General features: G+C 40.4%; 1 protein-coding gene across 2 annotated transcripts in view; it reads left to right on the forward strand.

Moving 5' to 3' along the window:
- Window positions 1-19,677, forward strand: part of ITPRID1 (ITPR interacting domain containing 1) — a 115,797-nt gene that overhangs the window by 92,292 nt on the left and 3,828 nt on the right. For both annotated transcript variants that reach the window (XM_023639473.2, XM_023639474.2), the window contains exons 10-13: window positions 10,262-10,344; window positions 10,729-12,021; window positions 18,657-18,784; window positions 19,552-19,663. In XM_023639473.2, coding sequence (XP_023495241.2) covers window positions 10,262-10,344; window positions 10,729-12,021; window positions 18,657-18,784; window positions 19,552-19,663 — 1,616 coding nt within the window. The remainder of the gene's footprint in view (window positions 1-10,261; window positions 10,345-10,728; window positions 12,022-18,656; window positions 18,785-19,551; window positions 19,664-19,677) is intronic.

Raw genomic sequence — 19,677 nt, forward strand, 5'->3', positions numbered from 1 at the left:
TAAAATTGTTGACCAATATTGATTAATTGGGGAGTCAATAGATAGCTTAATTCTTGATGTTGATAATTGCAGTTTGAAATATGTTTGTATTTTTCAAGTTACCACTAATTACATTTTAAAACACACTGTATGCCTTCTGAATTACCAGAAGAAAAAAAAGCAATCAAAGAAAATATAGACCACTTGATGAAAGAATAAATATTAGAAATTAATTATATTAATAATTCTACCATATATTGAGGCCAGGCACTATGCTAAGTATTTACATTATCTCCTTTAATCCTCATTTAAGTCTCTGAGATAGCTATTTATGATGCATTTCAAAATCAGTTCCTCTGCTTAAATGCGAAGTTATGGTCTTTATTAATGTAGCAGTAGGATAGCAAATATAGATTATAACTTGTGTCCCAATTCTCATTGGTTGGTGTTAGCCATTAGTAATGTTGAACTGATAAATATTCTGAAGCTGAATCCCAGCTCAGCAGAAAAGACTGTCATGGACTATTAGTGATGCCTATTTTCAGAACAAGGGGGAGGATTTTCAAGTATTCCGCATATTTATTACATCAGTCACAGTTGTAAAAATAAAAACAATAAAACCAAATGCATATCTTATGAAAATAGTTATAGATGGAATAAATGCATCTAACAATGAAAAAGACTCAAAAGTTATTTTAAAATGTTATCCACATTTAAAAGAATCAAAGAAAAGTTAAAAGTAGAATGAATGAGCAAAAATATAACAAAAAGTATGCTAACAAAAAGAAAACAGAATTACAATATTTCTATTAGTGAAACTCAAAAAAAGAAGTACACACAAAAATTTATGAAATAAGGCCAAAGCTATAATAAGAGGCAGAGACATAGTCTTTTCTCTTTTTAGAGAATATGGAATAAAAATAAATGAATTATTTTACTGATGACTAGAAAATAAGTGTAAAAAAAGTATTACTGTTAAATCAAAAAGTAGGAATCCTAAAATATTTATAACTATTGAAGAAATTAAATGTTGCTGAAGAATCTTATCTTTTAAAATATAAATGGTTGGTAGTTTTAAGGCTGAGTTCTTTTAAAAGTTTAAGAAAGTAATACTACCTAAGTTTTACAAGCTACTTGAGAGCATAGAAAAAAAAGAGAAAAACCTATCCAGTTATTTTTTACACAGCAGCATAATCATGATACAAAAATCTGAAAGGGAAATGTATGTGCTCACAAACACACACACGTGCACACACAAACAAATCAAAGAAATTTTTGATGGAGAAAAATTCATAATATATTATGTGAAAAGAAGCAGAATATAAATTGTGTGTGTTGTGATTATTAGTTTAAAAAACACACACATATGCACAGAGAAAATGTACTGGATTGAAATATATAGTAATTTTCCTGTTTGGTTAGATTTTATATGATTTTTATTTTCTTATTTATATTTTTTCATTTTCCAAATTTTATTCACCACCATGTATTACGTCTATAATTGGGAAAAAACGTTAACGGTATTAAGCCAAAGAGAAGTTAATTTTAGAGAAGCAGCTGCTTTTTGTTTTTATGATGAAGAAGGGTTATTCTGACTAAAGAGCAAGGGAGAAACTGCTAAAGCTGGAGTAGTAAAAAAAAGAAAAAAAGGAAGACTTCTCAGGTTGTAAGAAAGAAATTGAGACCAAAATGTCAGCAGGGCACTAATGGAAGTTATCAAATCATTATGTAGACAACTCTATAGGACAGAAACTCCTCTGCCCAAGGCTTCTGACACAGAAGGAAGAATCAAATGGCTTCAGGAATATCTGCCACAATCATGAAGGTTCCCAGGCTTTCTTCAGTTCTAGGATCCAAGTCAAGATAAATATAAGTTCTGCAAGGGCAGGTGCCTTTGTTGACGCTGTCCATGGAGTTTCTAGAACAGTGTAGGACCCCGCAGGGGCCCAGTGAATGTTTGTTAAAGGAAAGAGTGGAGGTTTGCAGCAGAGCACCCCCGGGGTCTACCTCACTCGCCTGTTCTCTTCAGAATATTCACAGTGACTTGGCCCGCAGAAAGAATGTGTTTCAAAGCCATAGATAATACAAATAGATTTCAGAACGAAGCTCAAAATTATCCTTGACGGGATGGAACTGTGATCCCGAATTAGCTAGATCAAGTTTCAAAGGATGCAAATTAAATCATTCATTTAGGTTAAAAACATCTATTTCTTGATGTCAAAATAGACACTGCCCTCAGTGTAACCTAACACTGGGAATGACTTCTGACCGGACTAATGCGAACTTAAACTGTGTGTATAGAAGTGAAATATCCAGAAGCAGGAAAAGAGCTGCCCTCCTCTGTTCCATGCTGGTCAGAGGATGTGTCAACTACTGAATCTGGCTCTGGGTGCTGGGTTACAGCAAACATTAAGTAAAACTTATTCAAAAGTACAAGACACAAGTGGCCTGGAGACCCTACTCTGTGCGGGCTGATTTAAAGGATCTGGAGAAATTTCAGCTGAGGAGAAAAAGCCTGGAGAGGCCCAGAGAGTTGTCTTGAGGAAAAGGGGATAGATATGTTCTCTATCACCCCACAGAGCAGAACCATGACCAACAAATGGAAAATGCTAAGGAGATTTGGCTCAACATAAAGAAGCATTTTCTAAACAGTATGATATTCTGACTACATAGGAGTAGGTCTCTGTCACCACAAGTGTATAAACACTAGCTAGATGGCCATCTATAAGGAATATTCTGGAAGGGATTTCTGCATTGGATGGTAGGTGGCATCACCCTGACTTCCAACCTGAGGGCCTGTGAACTGACTGTGGCCCATAGAGCGGTTTTGTTTGTTCTATCAAATATTTAAAATTAATTTTTTTAAATGTCTTTGGGGAACACACACTCTCAAGTCCAAACAATCCACACTGCTCCCTATTGTCTAAATCCTGGCTGCTTCACAGGCCCATGCTACCCGCGCAGCTCGTAAAGGCGTTTGAGTTTGCATAATCTGTAATGTTCAGTCCACTTCGAAGATAATTTACTCCTATGACTCAACTTCACCACAGGGCTGTCACAGCATTGTCTACCATTGGGGGACAGAAGAGAGAAGAACTTGACAAAGAAATAGGTAAAGTAGAATAGATCAATGAAGATGGCAAATCCCAACAGTCTGAGGTTGAACCATTTCTTTTGTTCTATACAACTCTAGCTTACATCATGCCCCTAAAGACTCCTTTTCTTTTTTGCCCTCCCTTCATTTATGTTTCAATTCCACAGCCCTTTATTTTCCCTGAACCTGTAGGAACTCCGACTGCATACTTAACTTTCCACTTTAACTACATAAAACTTACCACTTCGGATTCAGAAACTTTGATTACCAACCCGGCTCAGAAAAGCAGCCCTTGAGAAGGTTGACTTTTTCTGTTTTTAGCCATTCCAGAGACTCTTGGCAGGCCCCTGGCTCCTTTGTGCTGTGGTTGGTGTAATGCTGCCACCTGGCGATTGTTAGGACAAAATGCCTCAGGCATCTGTCTTCCAGGCAGAAATGTTTCAAACCTATAAGACAGTGGAGCAGTCCTGCCCAGGGGGGGTCTACCTAATTGGGAGGGTAATGTCTAACTCTGTGAAGACAGACATGGGCTATAAAAGGTAATTTCTAATAAATATTAATAGTGATCCGCATTCTTGCAGGACATTTGGTCCTGTCCAAAACATCCACCAGACATTTGGTCCATGCCAAAGGTCCTTAGGATCTGGTCATCTTCGGTCCTGTCCAAAACGTTCATGGAGACATTTGGTCCAGGCCAAAAGGTCCTTGATATTTGGTCCTGTTGAAAACCATTTGGCATGGGCCAAATATGCTCATGGACGTTTGAGACAAGACCAAATGTCAAGGACATTTTGGCATGGACCAAATGTCTAATGGACCAAATGTCTTCTGTACAAAATGTCTTTTGACCAAATGGCTTACGAATGTTTTGAATAGGAGAAAATATCAAGAACGTTTGGGCATAGACCAAATGTCTTATGGATGTTTTGGATAGGACCAAATGTCTGTTAATCATACTCATTGATCATATTTAATAATGATATTAATAGTGATGGAGTTCTAATAGGTAACAATATTAAGATGATGTTCTGCAACAAAAATTGTATATATAATTGTATCATCTTTTACAAGTGTGTAAAGTCTTCATGTATATATTATTGGACATTATCTTCATTGCAACCCCACAAGTAGCATATTACCGTACTCATTCTTTTCCCCACGAGGAAACAGACTCAGAGAGGATAAGTGGCATGCCCAAGATCACCAACTAGTAAGTAGGAGAGTCAGAATCTGAACCCAGTAGATCTGGCTCCAGTTATCAAGAAGACTCAGTTATGAGGCCTAACTGGTTCTCGGTAACGTACGTTGTAGACCAGTTAGTCCCCTCTAGCTATAGGATTGACAGAGTAGGGAAACCAGCAGTCTAAAGGGGCACGACAGAGTCATGTAGGGGTTGGTGGTGGTTTGGAAAAAGATCCACCATGTAGTGGAGAGTTTGCATGCTAAGATGTAGCTAAGGGAAAAGGATGGTAAGGGTAAGGTGGGAAGTCAAGGCCCCAATCCAGTGGAGTAAGGAAGAGATATGGCTCCTTGGGCATATTGAGTGCCTAGGGAAAATCCCATTGGAGGTGATGAGGCTCTAAAGTTCCCTTAGTCTTGGCCTAGACAGTTTCAGGAACTGGGTTGACTTGGCCTGGCAGTGCCGGTACTACCTCCATTACTCTTTCCAGATGCTATCTTGTCTTCCTCTAGGTCAAGCTCTCCCTCATATCACATATTAGGTATGAGGGCATGGGAGTGACGATAAACAATGCACATTTGTACTTGTCTGTTTTTTAATCATCTATCATAGCTATCCTGGGCTAGGCAATTTCTGGTCCTCGTATCATTTAATTCCTACATCCCTAAGAGAACATTTAGAATTTGCAAACCCAATTTCAAGATGTTTATCATCTAGTTGCTGAAAAAGTGGTTTATAGGCAGGAGAGATTTTTAGCCTCCTGAAGAAAATAAAACCTCTGTAAATGGGCCCACATTTTGCTTGGTGACTCTCAAAGTGGTTCAATTACAAGTGTTTGACTTCTAACACACAGGATAAATAAGCCTTTACTCCTGAGAGAACGCTGCCCAATTCCACCATCTGATCTCACCATCAGAGAGGCTCTCAAAATCCAGTTGTTTCACAAATTCTCTTAAATGAGTTTCAGAGGTTATTTTTCTTTGTTTTCATTTTTTTGTGTTTTACACAAGTGCAGGTAACTAAAAGTAACAACTCGAATACAAATAGACCCCTTTTAGATTAAGTTACTATTTATACCTTTAGGGACCTTTTATGTGTGTGGTGGTTTATTTTCATTTGGACCATATTGATATGGACCAACCAGCATATGGACGAATGGGCTCTGACATACAATTTGGTTCTAGTGCTCTAACATAGAATTTCATCTTAGAGTTGTAAGGAGGGGAATAGCAACCATTTTATAGACAGCTTATATTCCAGAATAGTAATTGCTTAGAGATTATCTGGAAAGTTTAAAGAACAATGATAGACCAGGAGTCCTTCACAACTTGTGGTGCAAATCTTGCACTGAAACATATAGAAAGAGCAAAAGCTTCCAGAGTCTGTTTTGTCCATCCTTCAGCAAGGTTCAGGCCTCCTGTTGAGTATCTTTGGGTTCCCTAATGTTTATATGGTATTGTGATGGGGAGTGAGGGTGGAAGTTAGTCCTGTCTTGCTCTTTCCTATCCATGTGCTCTGTCTACTGCAGACGGCTCTGGGGGCTGAGTAGAAACAGGCTCTGGTGGGACCTGAAGCATGTAAAGGGAACTTGGAGCAGGAGGTTTGTGTGGAAAATTCTTGAGGATGGGCTGCCCACTGTATAGGGTTACCAGTGTTCGAGGGGCTTCAGCCAAAGGGGCTAAGCCCCTTTGCATAGTACTGAAAAAAATATTTGAAATTCTGCATTGTGCTTTTGAGAGGTTTCTGCCATAATTATCATTTATTTTGTACCCATAGTTGAGATAAAGAGGAAAATAGGTGATTTTTTTTCTAACTCTAAAAGGATCTGAAGAGTTCTAATGTTGGCTGAGTTGATTATAACAAGAGCAACGAAGTTTTAAATGTTACACAATATTCTGTAAATATTACACAATTTAAATATTATACAACTAAATTTCCTATAATAAATATATGAGGAGTATACACTATTTCCTTTGACAACAAGTAAGCAAGCATTCTGTTACCCGGATTAAAGACTGTATAAAAATTGTGCCTCAGGAGCTGGCCCCAGGGCCAGGTGTTTAAAGTTCTACGTGCTCGCTTTGGCAGCCCAGGTTCTCGGGTTCGGATCCAGGGTGTGGACCTGTTTCACTCAACAACCTTGCTGTGGAGGCATCCCACATACAAAGTAGAGGAAGATTGGCACAGATGTTAGCTCAGGGCAAATCTTCCTCAAGCGAAAAAAAAAAAAAAGAGGACAATTGGCAATGGATGTTAGCTCTGGGTGAATCTTCCTCACCAAAAAAAAAAAAAAAAAAAAAAAATTGTGTATCCTAATTAAAGGAAAATCTCACAGGCAGTTCCTTCCATACAAACCATTCAATTTTATAATAGGTTCTTTTTGTTTTTGTTTTTTACTAAGTCTTTGTTAGAAACCCCACACTACATTGTTATTATTTTTGTTTAAATAGTCAATTATGTTTTAGAAAGATTTAGATTATAAAATCTTTAAAACTTACCCATAGGTTTGTTTTTTCATTACTTTAAAGATGTTACTGCTTCTAAAGATGTCTTCTTGCTCAGAATATTTCTAATGGGAATTCTGCTGTCTTCCTTACCCTTATCATCTCTGTGGGTAATGTGTCTTTTTTCTCTGACTGATTTTAAGATTTTTCTCTGTATCATCGGTGTTGGGTAATTTCATTTTGATGTACCTTGGTATAGTTTTCTTCATATTTCTTGTGGTGGGGGTTTGTTGAGCTTCTTGAAACAAACTTTTCTTTGAAATATTTTTTCCAATGCTCCCCTCTTCTTTGGAATATTCCAATTTCTTATATATGCAGCTATTTAGAGTTGCCCCACTGCTCAGTGATGCTCTTTTGATTTTTTTTTTTTTTTGAGGAAGATTAGCCATGAGCTAACATCTGTGCCCATCTTCCTCTATTTTATATGTGGGACGACTGCCACAGCATGGCTTGATGAGTGGTGCCTAGGTCCATGCCTGGGATCCAAACTGGTGATCCCCAGGCTGTTGAAGTGGAACATGCAAACTTAACTGCTGCTCCACTGGGTCAGCCCCTTAAATTCTTTTTTGTTCATCTCTATCTTTTATTTGAGATAGTTTCTATGGCTATGTCTTCAATTTCACTAATCTTTTCTTTTGCAATCTCTAAAATGCTATTAATCCCATCTGGTATAAATTTTACTTGAGGCGTAGTTTTCATCTTTAGAATTTCAATATGGATATTTTTTAATATCTTGCAATCTCCCCTTAATCTATTTAAACTTTCTTCTAGCTTCTTGAACATATGGGCTGTAGTCATAATAAGTGTTTTAATGCCCTTGTTTGCTAATTCTAACATCTGTGTCAGTTTTAGATTGGTTCCAATTGATTGATTTTTCTCCTCACTGTGAGTCATATTTTCCTGCTTCTTTGCATGCTTGATATTTCTTATGCAGATATTGTGGATTTTACCTTGTGGGTGCCAGATATTACTGTATTCTTATAAATATTCTTGAGCTTATGTCTGGGACATGGTTGTGTTACTTGGAAACAGTTTGATCCTTTCACGTCTTGCTTTTAATATTTGTTAGGCAGGAACAATGCTCATTCTAGGGCTAATTATCCCTCGCTCCTGAGGCAAGACTCTTCTGAGTACTCTACCCTGCCAATGCTCTGTGAACTGGGAAGTTTTGGAATCTGGCTGGTGGCAACCTGCACTATTCCAGGCCTGAGTGAGTGTTGGCTACTGCGCCTTCTAGTCTTTTCCAGTGGTTCTTTCTCCAGTCTTTAGTGTTTTCTCACAGGCATAAGCTGATCAGTACTCAGCCGAATACTCAGAGGGACCCTCTAGAATTCTGTCTTTGTGCAACTCTCTTCTCTCTCTACTCTCCCCTGTGAACTCTAGCTGGCTCAGCATTTCCAGCTCTTAGTTCTGTCTCCTTGACTTAAGGAGTCAGCCTGGCTTCACCCTCCCTACACTAAGGCCTGTAAACTCTCTCAAGAAAGGAAGCTGGGTAATCAAAGGGCTCACATTATTTGTTCCTGCCTCTCAGGGACTGCTATCTTTAAACACCTGATGTCCACTTTCTTGAAATCAGTTTTTTACATACTTTGTTCAGTTTTTTAGTTTTTCAGGGGGGACGAAAAATCTAGTTCCTACTACTACAGCTTGCCAGAAGCAGAAGTCTTATTCAGGTCTGTGACTAGTAAGTATTTTCCATACTTCACCCTTAAGTATGTGACAAGAAGTAACAGCTAGGTCAAAGATGTTATTTCCTCAAAATTTTCCTCCATCTGTCTAGGATTCAGCTATTAAAAACTTATATCCTCTGATTTTTAAGCTTTCATTTTATTTGAGGCTGACAATGAATATCAAGTTCATAAATTATAATTCTACAAAGCTAAACTTCATTTTCTTTACTTTGACCTCCGGGCGAGGTAGTTGGGATTTGAGCTGGGTGGACCACCTCTGGAACCATGTCTCTACTGGCCGTCTTTGCTCAGACACATGCACAGTTAAGGCTGGTGGAAGACAGTTCTACAAGGAGATGAGGTGCTGCTGCCCCTCTTAGTGGAGCTGTCCTTGAAGGTTGGATCTAAAACACCTAAGAAGAAGGTGGATTGTTTGTTTATTTTTTCCTTTGAACTCTTCTGCAGCAGCTAGTTCTTCAAGGAAAGACAGATTGCCTATTTTTCACATAGGTTCTAGATATCCAAGCGGTACGTCCACCAACAGTCAGCTTTCTCCTTTCAACCCACTCTTCAGACCCACATCCAGTCTTTTCTCTGAGGACAAATAAGGCTCTTCTCTCTGCTTCTTGTATTATAAGAAGGCTACACCCCAACCACACTCCTCCCAGAAGACTTCCTATCCTAGTCTATATTGTAGGGTAGCTGGGAGTGTTTCTCATTAAAGAAGAGAAAAATATACTACAATTTAATTTCTAGCAGGTTGACCCTCTAGTAGCCACCTATTTCCCCTACCCCCATTAACACAACATAATATTTATGTAAGTCACAGATAGATTAGGATTTCAAGATGCTCATGTTTACAGAGTTGTTACCTGCTCACACTCAACATTGTTCTTTCTCTGTCCCTTCCAGCCTCTCATTATGACAGGAGCAACCATCTAAATCATGAGCACGGACTTGTAGTCATATAAATAGAGCACAAATGAAGCTAGTAGAGGGTTCTTATCCAAAATTTAGTAAGAAGAAAAAGTCTTAGTCCATTCCTGCTGCCGTAACACAATAACATAGACTGGATGGCTTATAAATAACAGAAATTTATTTCTCACAGTTCTGAAGGCTAGAAGTCCAAGCTCAACCCACTTCCTGGATCATAGATGGTCATCCTCTCTCTGTGTCCTCACACAGTGGAAAGGGCAAGGGAGCTCTCTGGGGTCTCTTTTATAAGGGCACTACTTCCATTTCTGAGGGCTCTGCTCTCATGACACAATCACCTCCCAAAAGCTCCATCACCTCCCAAAGGTATGATCCCGAAGGTACCATCATCACCTTGGGCACTAAGATTTCAACAAGGGAATTTAGAGAGGACATAACCTTCAGTCCATTTACATATATATATATATATATATATATATACACACACATATATATCTTACACGTATATGTGTGTACATATGTATACACACACACAGATATATAAATTTGGATTTTTATTGTTTTATTAGTATGGCATTTAAGGCATACGCATTTCCTTCTGGATTTTCTTCCCTTTACAAAGGTGCATCTCATAATCATATTGTTATTTAGTTCTAAGAGATGTTAGTTCCTCTTCCTTCATTCCACATTTTACTCCTGTATTAGTGATGCAATTTTTACACAGACCTTCTGACAATTAAGAAAACAAATCCTTGGAATTCCCTCTTTCATTTTTGTTTCCAAGCAGTGGGCGTTTATTCAGGAGCTACAATATGTCAGGCACATAGAGGGTTTGATCCCTGACCTGTTGGCAGCCTGTTTTCACTTTACTAACCCCAGGCCTCTTTCTTTCTTTCCACAGGTGCCACTGTGAACAGAGTAAACAGCTGCCACTCTGACAGCAGCGGGTTCCTGGAGGAACCACTGGAACCCCCGCCCCTGCAGGTAAAGGGCCACTTCCGGGTTGAAATACGAACAGAAGGAAAGATAAGTTTAAAGTGTCCCACCACAATTAGAAAGGGCAACCGATGCTTAGAAGACACACTCCACAGGCACCCAAGGGACGCGGGATGATGGAGTCATGCTGGACAAAGTGCCAGGAAGCTCAGCCTTCCTTTCCTTTTTATTTTCTTTTGATTTTACTAAACAAGGAAGCTGAGCCCATAGAAAGAAGGTCCCAGATAAAGCAGTAAACTGAAGGAAACTCGAGTTTTAAACCTTGTCTCCTGCCTCCTAAGTCAATGGAAGGAAAACAACAGAACACTTCTTAAACCTAGTGCCTCCCCTCCCCTCCTGACTCATTTGCCTTTATCCCGGTTTCTCCCACAGATGCCTTCCTTGCCAGGCAGCCAGAGTCCTGCTGAGAATGAATGTAGAAAGCCAAGGGATCAGAGCCAGCACTTAGTGTCATACCTGGACTGCCAGCAAGAGTCAGATGAGTCTGATTCCAAGAGCATGTTGAGCACATCTTTTTCAAGTCAAGACTGGAGTGCCTTGGAAGAAAAGGCCTCAACATCTGTGGCAGAGAAAGAGTTTCAGTTTGAGGCCATGGAGGGGCCACCAGAGCTGTTGAAACAAGATATGGCCCTTGACAAGACCACCCCGGGGGGAGCATACCCAAGGAAAGACAGCCACCTGAGGCAGCAGCCACCCATACCCCAAACTGAACATGAGGCCGTTGGAGGCACAGTTACCTCCAAATGTGATTGCCCTGTGGGGTTTATGGTGACTCACATAATGGAAGCCAAGGATAGGTCTCTGAGGCCTGAGGGAGCTGGGGAAGTGTATGTGCAAAGCCACCATGGCGAGTCTCAAAGGTCACCTGGAATTGATCATGTTCAAGACAAGTTCCTTTGCGTTGACTCTGAGGCCCCGAGAGGAGTAGAGAGCAGTAAAGTCTGTCCTGATAGCAACAACACCTTACTGAGACAGGAAAGTCCACCACAGCGTGTCCCCATGCCCAAGGAAGTCACACCCGATACAGTTGACCTTATCCAAACGTCTGAAAAGTCCATTCCCCACCTAGATAAACTGGCTAGAGACACCCCCCAGGCAAATCCAAAGTGTAGTGCTCTGGGTCAGATACCACTGAGGGCAGAACCTGAGACGGGAAACCTTCCTCCAAATGCTGACTCAAACACTGTTAGCTCCAAGTCTGTGACAATCCAGATGTCTTCCTGTCTGACATCGGCTATTCAGAATGCTGTGGCCTTGGGGACTGATTCTAGAGAAACAACTTTACAATGCACTATGTGTGACCCTGTTACCACAGGACTGGGGACAGAGGCAAAACAGTTCAATGATGTTTCCATTCAGACTTGTATATGTGAGCCCAGGCCCTGGCATTGCTGCTCAGCTCCAAGCAACAAGGCCCAGCCCTTCACCAAATCTGTCTCTCTAGACACAGGCTACCCTGGTATCTACCCCGTGGGCATCTGCCACTCCGTACCTGCCCACTGCTGCCTCTGCCATCATCAACATCCCCACTGCCACCGAGAGAGGCAAAGCCCTGGGCCTGGCACCTCAGCCTGCAGGCATTGCCCGTGCTCTCATGACCTGGAAGCCCAGTTCATGAAGACTTTGAAAGTCCTTCAGGACGCTACAGTGAGGGAGCTGTGTTCTGTAAGTATTTGCCTCTGCAAAGATGGGAAGGCACACTCAGCAACAGCAGACATCTCAGGGATAATGCCCAGCCTTCCTTTCCAGATGCAAGCTCTCTAGGGGCATGTCTTTCCATTTCAAGTCATGAGTCATAGAGTGCTTTATTCTTCCAGATATTCTTACAAATTCCTATTTGTTTGATGCTTCCAATCACCTTGTGAAGTAAGGAAGGTAAATTTTATTATTAATCCCCACTTTACAGAGGAATATAGAACAATAAATTCAGATGTAAGATTATAAATATTAACGCATCCGTACCTCATCTCCAGTTCAGCCTAACTGAGCAATTCTCTGTCTTTAGTTCACTCACCTGTATAATCTTGCACAAACTATTTAATCTCTCTGAACCTGGTTCCTATTTTGTAAAATAGGGAGATTATTCATCCCTCTGACACAGGATTGTGTTAGGATTAAATGAGAGAAAGCTTATAAGGCACTCAGCGCACTCAGATGCTCAGCACAGTGTCCAGCACATAGAATGCTCTAGACAGCTAACTCTATGGTTGTTACACTTATTATCAATTTTTGTCACTATTTTATTATTGTTCAGGTCTTGAACCTAGAGCTTCCCATGTCAAATAGAGGGACTTCTGGTCTACCTTTGCTAAGCTCGTTTAAAAGCGGACATTGGGGTTACTGAGAACTGAATGACCCCCATCCCTGTTCAGCCCCTGATAAATCAACCAGCATTTAATGAGTCCTTCCAGTGCCCCCTCTTCAGCAATTCTCAAGGTGAGAAATGATCTAGGCTGTCAAGGTTAGCTGTTGATTAAAAACCTAGGAGTATCACACACGAAACTACATGTGTAGAGAGTGAAAAAAGAAAAAGAAAAAGGTGGCACAGACAAGGTAGGACTACAGCTGTTCAAAGGAGAGTGGAGGGCAGCTACAACATACTGAGTCTCTGCTGTTTAGTGCCTGCTGAGTTACCTTTTCATTCTTTTAATTCCACAAATATTTATTGGGTGTCTATGTTAACCACTTTATTTATGCAAGTTCCGGCAAGTAACTCTCATTTCCATCCATGCCATAAATATTTATTGAGTCTCTAACACATGCAAAGTCCTCCCTCTTTTACAGATGAGGAAACTAGAATTGAGAGAGTTTAAGTAGTTTTTCTAACTTCCCCCCCTGCTGAGTGGTAAGTCTAGATTCAAATTCAAACTTAGCAGACACCAAATTCTTGGAGAATACAGTCCAGGCAAAGACGTGTCCAGCTGTAAAATATCTAAATCTATATAAGTGTGATACTAACATGAGAAAGCGATTGTTTGAAAGATAAGGCAAATTACTACATGGTCCTTCAACATATAGAAATCTACATAAATGTAACATAAACATAGAAAGTGATTATATGAAAGATAAAATAATTTACTACAATTTTTTCAAATTGCAAGACTCCCAGGCATTTGGACTATTTTAAAATCAGTCATTAGTGAGCATTGAACTAGTAAAAGGAGGCATTGAGATCAATTCTAGGTATAATATTATCCAAAATTTCAATGAGGGAAAAGAATAAAGGCTAGTGTATATACACCTCCCCCTGCCCTTACCCCGTGACATTTGGCAATGTTTGCAGACATTTTTGGTTGTCACAACAGCTGGGGTACATGCTACATGCTACTGTCTTTAGCAGGTAGAGGTCAAGGATGCTGCTAAACATCCTACAATACACAGGACAGTCCCCCACAACAAAGAATTATCTGGCCCAAAATATCAACAGTGTCAAGATTGAAAAACTCAGCTCTAAGGGAATAAACATTGACTTGACCATATAGTTCACGCAGATGCACTATGTTAGAGATGAAACATAGCTGGAGAAGGTGACATTTCCAGAGGCTGTAGGGGAAAAACATTAAGTCCTACAACGAGGTACTCTAGTTTCCATGATGAAAACCAGCTTGTTGATCTAACGTATCTTGAAAAATAGATTATTTTTCTAATTTACATTTTTAAGATGTTTTATAGTGATATATAAATTAAACCATATTTAGTTTTATATTTTGTTAAAAATAATAAAATATAAAAACATCAAAATTACATTAAAAACTCTGGAAGAAATGGTCCTTCTAGACACATGCAATGTCATTCTTTTAGGGTAAATGCTGCAGATATTTATTCCATAATAAGATACCATCTAGTTTCTGTTCACATCACCATTCTTAAAAACAATATAAGTCATTTATTGAATGTGGGAAGAAGAGAAATAACAAACATGTATCCATAGACTAAGAAGCCAGAAGACTTTACATCAAATTGTCTTTGGGAAGCGCTATCACTTAATTTATTAATATTATTCATTAATATTATGACCGAGTTTTACAATATTACAATCAATATTATAATAAATATAATTAATTAAATTATAATCAAGGATCTATGGCAACAGCTTTATATTGATACTGAGCCTATCGTTTATTCAGTTAGATGACCACAAATGAAAAAAGAGAAAAGGGTAATTCCATCTCCTATGACACAGACTGAAAACACAGCCTACCTAATGAAGTTATTTGCCATGGTTGAGGTGACTGTGACAAATCTGTGCAGAGAAAGGAGACACCAGGGTCTAGAGTGGCTTAGTCATTTGAAGGGCGGGCCTGCCTCCAGGTTCCAGGAAGATGTCTAGTCCATCAGACAAACCATAACATCCAGAGAGGATGGCTGATCAATTAGTACCGCCCAATTAAACTATGAAGATGAAAGGTTTTATGTAAGGTAAAGAGGGTTTATAAGGTATTGGGGGATCCTATGAATTTGTAGGAGCGTGGTTCTCGGGACTGAAACACTAAGTGGGTCTGCAGCACCAAGGACCCTAGTAACAGGCAGAAGGATTGCAGCTTCTGGGAGAAAGGCAGACTGGGAAGAGTAAGAGATGGCGTGGGAAAGCTCCAGCACAGGAACTCAGAGCCAGGTACAAGAGAAGGACTGGATCTGGGAGCTGGGTAGAAGGACAGTGTGTAGAAGGGGGACAGAAGATTAAACCTGGGCCAGCTCCAGGGGTGAGTGACCCTGTGTGTAGAGCAGAGCTCTCCCCATTCCTCCTACCTGGTGTCAAGAGAATGCCTTAGGCCTGAATCGCCCCAGCTGTGTGGAGAGACATGGCAACTGGGAAAAGACATTCTTCCTGATTGGACCCTATGACATACAGCAATTTTGCAGAAAATACAGGGGTTTTGTGGCCCATTATGCACAATGGCCATCTTCAGACTCATGTGTAAGTTCCAAATGAATAAGAGTCTGGATGAGTGTGCACACCACCATCCCTTGTCTTCTAATGCCTTGTCTCACATTGCCTTAGCCTTCTCTCCTCTTAGAATTTGCAATTATATTTAAAAAGCCCAACAACATGGTACTTTTATATCAAATTGCTTTGGCATCATACAGCTGCTGAAATACATGCTTTATAGGGTTTTACTAGAAAACAATGAATTCCTCTTTATTTAGATCCAAGGAACCACAAACGTATACTCAAAGGAAACAATCAAAACACACAAACACACACGTGCACATTTATGAAAATAAGGGGTTTCATTCATTCATGAGAGGAGGTTACTTAAATAAACTCGACAACGAAAAGAAAAAGCATCTATGGTGAGTGAGCCTGGGTTTGTAAGGCCTGAACATATCCTGGAGAAAAATGGCTCTGGGTCAGATGATAGGTGCTAGCTGGTGTTAGAAAAATTATTTATGAAAAAATTATCTAGAAAATAGGCCTTGGACCAAGTGAAGATTACAGGCAGAGACAGATACCATCTCTTACATGACAATGGGAGTTCCGAGCAGGTGTTCAAACTAAGAACATTTTTAGGTTAAAGTCTCAGAAAAACATCCCCACCTCACCCTCCTTACATGGCAGTATGTAACAGTGCAAACACTTGACTAATTGGTAAACACCATTTTTGTGGTCTTAGGGGTTAAAAAGATAATGGTTTCCGGGCTGGCATGAAGGCACAGCCGCTAAGTTCACGTGCTCCACTTTGGCAGCCAGGGATTTTCCAGTTCAGATCCCGGGTGTGGACCTATGCACTGCTTATCAAGCCATGCTGTGGCAGGCGCCCCACCTATAAAATAGTGGAAGATGAGCACAGATGTTAGCTCGGGGCCAGTCTTCCTCAGCAAAAAGAGGAGGATTGGTGGCAGATGTTAGCTGAGGGATAACCTTCCTCAAAAACAAAAACAAAAAAAGATAACGGTTTGTTGATATGATTAAATTCTTATATATAGGTGAATTCTTCACAGTGATTTGTTAATTTTGAAAAAATATTTCCAAAAAAGGAAATAAGATGTATCAGAAATAAGATTTTTGGATACTAGAAAATTCTTCTATAATGTTTATGATTTAGATTTAAAGAAAACAAAAAACATACAAAGTTTAAAAGGTAATAGGAAGAATTCAAAAGTTCATTGTCGCTCTTACTATTGAAGTTAGTTTGTTTTAATGGGTTCTGGTCAGCAGAGCAGATCTTGCGTTACCTTGGGTTATAACCTGGCCTTTATGTTGGAAAAAAAAGAATTCAAAACAGTCTCCTTGTGGTTTTTTTTCCTTGCCCAACATTTCCTTTTTTCTGAAACTACTTGTATATCTGTCTAGAGGATTTCTAGTGTTTCCAAATGACCAGAAGATGGCAGCGTTTCAGAATCTTCTATATCACTCCCTTCACAGGGAGCCACACGCCATCAGTGATTCCTAAATCCAGGTCCCATACCTTCCAATCACAAAATCTTACCCCACAATAAGTAGAGAAAGCCTGTAGTTCAATGTTTATGATGTTCAGCCTGCTTGAGCACTGTATTTTCATGTCCCTAGAACCTGGTCACCATGTAGGAATCCGCTAGGACCCCCCAATCAGCTCCCTCTTAAGGGACGAGTAACTTTTCCATGTGTCCAGCCACACTGTAGTCCCTGCTGTGACTCAGAAGAAAAGAAATTAACCAAAAGACTTCAGTTTGAAATCTGACTGCTGTTTTTTGACCTTGGACAAATTAGTTAACCATTGTGAGTCAGAACACTAATGTATAAAAGAAGTCCTTCATGGTCTCTAAGATCTTTTCTGGGTTTAAGAGCCATAATTGTAGTCGCCTTTCAAGCAATCTTGCCAACATCAATAATGCTTCAAGCACTCCTCTAACTGGTTCATATGCACTCATACTGAAGCAAAAGTAATTGGATGGTTTTGCTATGCAGAATGTGTTATTCGGCATAAAAATTAGAGGACAGAATCAAAACCAAACTCTCCAAGCAGAAGGATAGAGAGTTTTCAATATAAAACTATCACTCTTGGGCAAGTGTGTCCATATGACAATTCTGGTAAAAATCGCCACTAGGCCTCCAGGATCTTGGCCATGTGGTTTTGATGAGAAGGGTAAGAAATCTGCAACTTCTTAGAAACAGGGCTTGGAGGAATTAACATAGCTGTAAGATTTGTCTCCATGAAAGGAGGAAGGAGGAAAGGTTAAAAGAGGCCTGCCTACAAAATCAGTTTCCTCTAAAGAGTTTCCCAGAAGCCCAACTCCATCTCTCCACTTTCACATCATTGCCATCCTATCTGCAAGGGATGCTGGGAAATGTAGTTTTTTAGTTAGACACCTTGCTGCCCTAAGATATTAGAACTCTGTTATTAGGAATAAAGAGGAGAAAGACATTGATTAGGCAACTAGCAGCCTCTGCCACATTAATCAGGGAGGGTGTCCAAACCCATGGGCCTGGTAGAGATAGCATTAGGGTCCAACTAGCACTAACATCACAGAGCGTCAGATGGGTAGAGATGCTGTGGTTCTGGATCATGATCTATTCAAAGCATGATCCGATCTGGGCTGGAAAACAAGGGGGATAGCTAGTAAGAGGTCAGCAAATAGCAGAGTGCCTGACAAATGGACTGGGCTTGGTGGTTACAAGAAGATATTGAAATAAGGAAACCAAGGCAAAAGCTATGTCATACAGAGAAAATAAGATTTAAAGAATGATTCACATCAGGAGCAATGGAAAGCAGGACTGAGAGGATAGACAGTTCAGTTCTAGATTCCAGTTCATGGAGGGATGGGATATCTAATCTGTGCCTGCCTTACTCTGGATGGGTTTGTTTGCTGGGTGCAGCTGATCTGCAGGTTTCAACCACCAGGCACTGTGGTTAAGCAGAGCTAAGACTAATAAAACATATTCTAAGCAGACTTTCTTTAATCAAACACATACCATCCAAACAGATGTGTTCAATGCTATTGAGATTCAGCATGAGGCAGTACTCAGCACCAAAGTTAAACGAGATTAAATAAGAACCAACTTTTCTAAGCACAAGCCCACACTCTGGCCCTCCCCCCCTCCTCTCCTCTGTTTATATCCTTGCACCCCTACATCACCTGGTCCTCCAGACTGCCTTCCTGTCCCCCAGGGCCATCCAACAACCGCTGCCCTCCTGTCCCAGCCTCTCACTGGTTGGAGCAGCCCAAGTCTGGGCTTCCCCTCTTCTCTTCCCCAATCATTAGCAGCAGGGCTTCATTGCCAACTGCTGAGCCCAAGTGGGAAGGCAGGCTCCACCCTAGTAAGCCCTTGCAGTGAATCAGAAAGGACCTCCTTCTCAGCTCTTTCTAATTGTTCTCAGTGCACAGTCCACGAGATGGAAGCGATGAAGATGGTATGCCAGAGTTTCCGGCAGCATTTAGAGGAAATTGAACAGCACCTTACAGGACAGCAGGCACTCTTTTCCTGGGACATGTCAGAGGAGGACAGGTAATTATTGACTGGAGCCATAAAACTAAGTACCAGCCCACACACCTGGAGCAAGGAAAGGTAATCAGGGCAGGACAGATGAGCACCAGGGAGGAGGGCTAATGAGAAGTTGGCCAGCTTTTCCTTTGCTTTCCTGTTCTTGTTCTTGCTTTCTCAGTGGGCACCTGTGAGAGCCATTTGCTAGATAGCAACACTTACTCTTTAAGGCCAGGGCTATTAGAGTTCAGAAGATGGGCAGCCAGCTGTGAAGAGGAGGACAGCCAGCAGGATATCTTTAATCAACATGAATGGGGCTCCAGCAAATACAAATGTTGGAGGTTATAAGAGTTTTGAAAATCTGCATTATTTTCACATAGATTAAAAGTCTTTGTCCCAAATGTAGATTGCCTGGGGTTGAGGGTTGGGAATAGGGATTAAGTGTCAAGGGGCACTAGGGTTCTTACTGGGGAGATGGAAGTGTTCCAAAACCAGATGGTGGTGATAGTTACACAACTTAGCAAATTTACTAAAAATCATTGAATTGTACTCTTAAAATAGGTAAACTTTATGGTACGTAAATTATTTTGCTATAGAGTTGTCTAAAAGAAATCGGAAAAAAAGAAAACCTGCCAAGTAACATATCTATGCCTGCAACTGATGCACATAAAAAAGGTGACAATCTCTTTTAAGAAATGTCAAAGGAGTGATCTACATTTGGGGAGGGCCCATAGAAGACTGCACCTGGAGGCGACTGTGAAACTTGGTTGTTTTCTATTATTTCCCTGCAGGGAGGAGGCCAAGGAACTGCAAAGTTTACGGGAGGCCCTGCGGCAGCAGCTGGAAGAGCTAGAGTTTCAACTAGGAGACCGGGCCCAGCAACTCAGAGAAGAGATTCTGTCGGTACGGGCGATGGG

The sequence above is a fragment of the Equus caballus genome, chromosome 4 (assembly GCF_041296265.1).
Source record: "Equus caballus isolate H_3958 breed thoroughbred chromosome 4, TB-T2T, whole genome shotgun sequence".
Classification (NCBI taxonomy): Eukaryota; Metazoa; Chordata; class Mammalia; order Perissodactyla; family Equidae; genus Equus; species Equus caballus.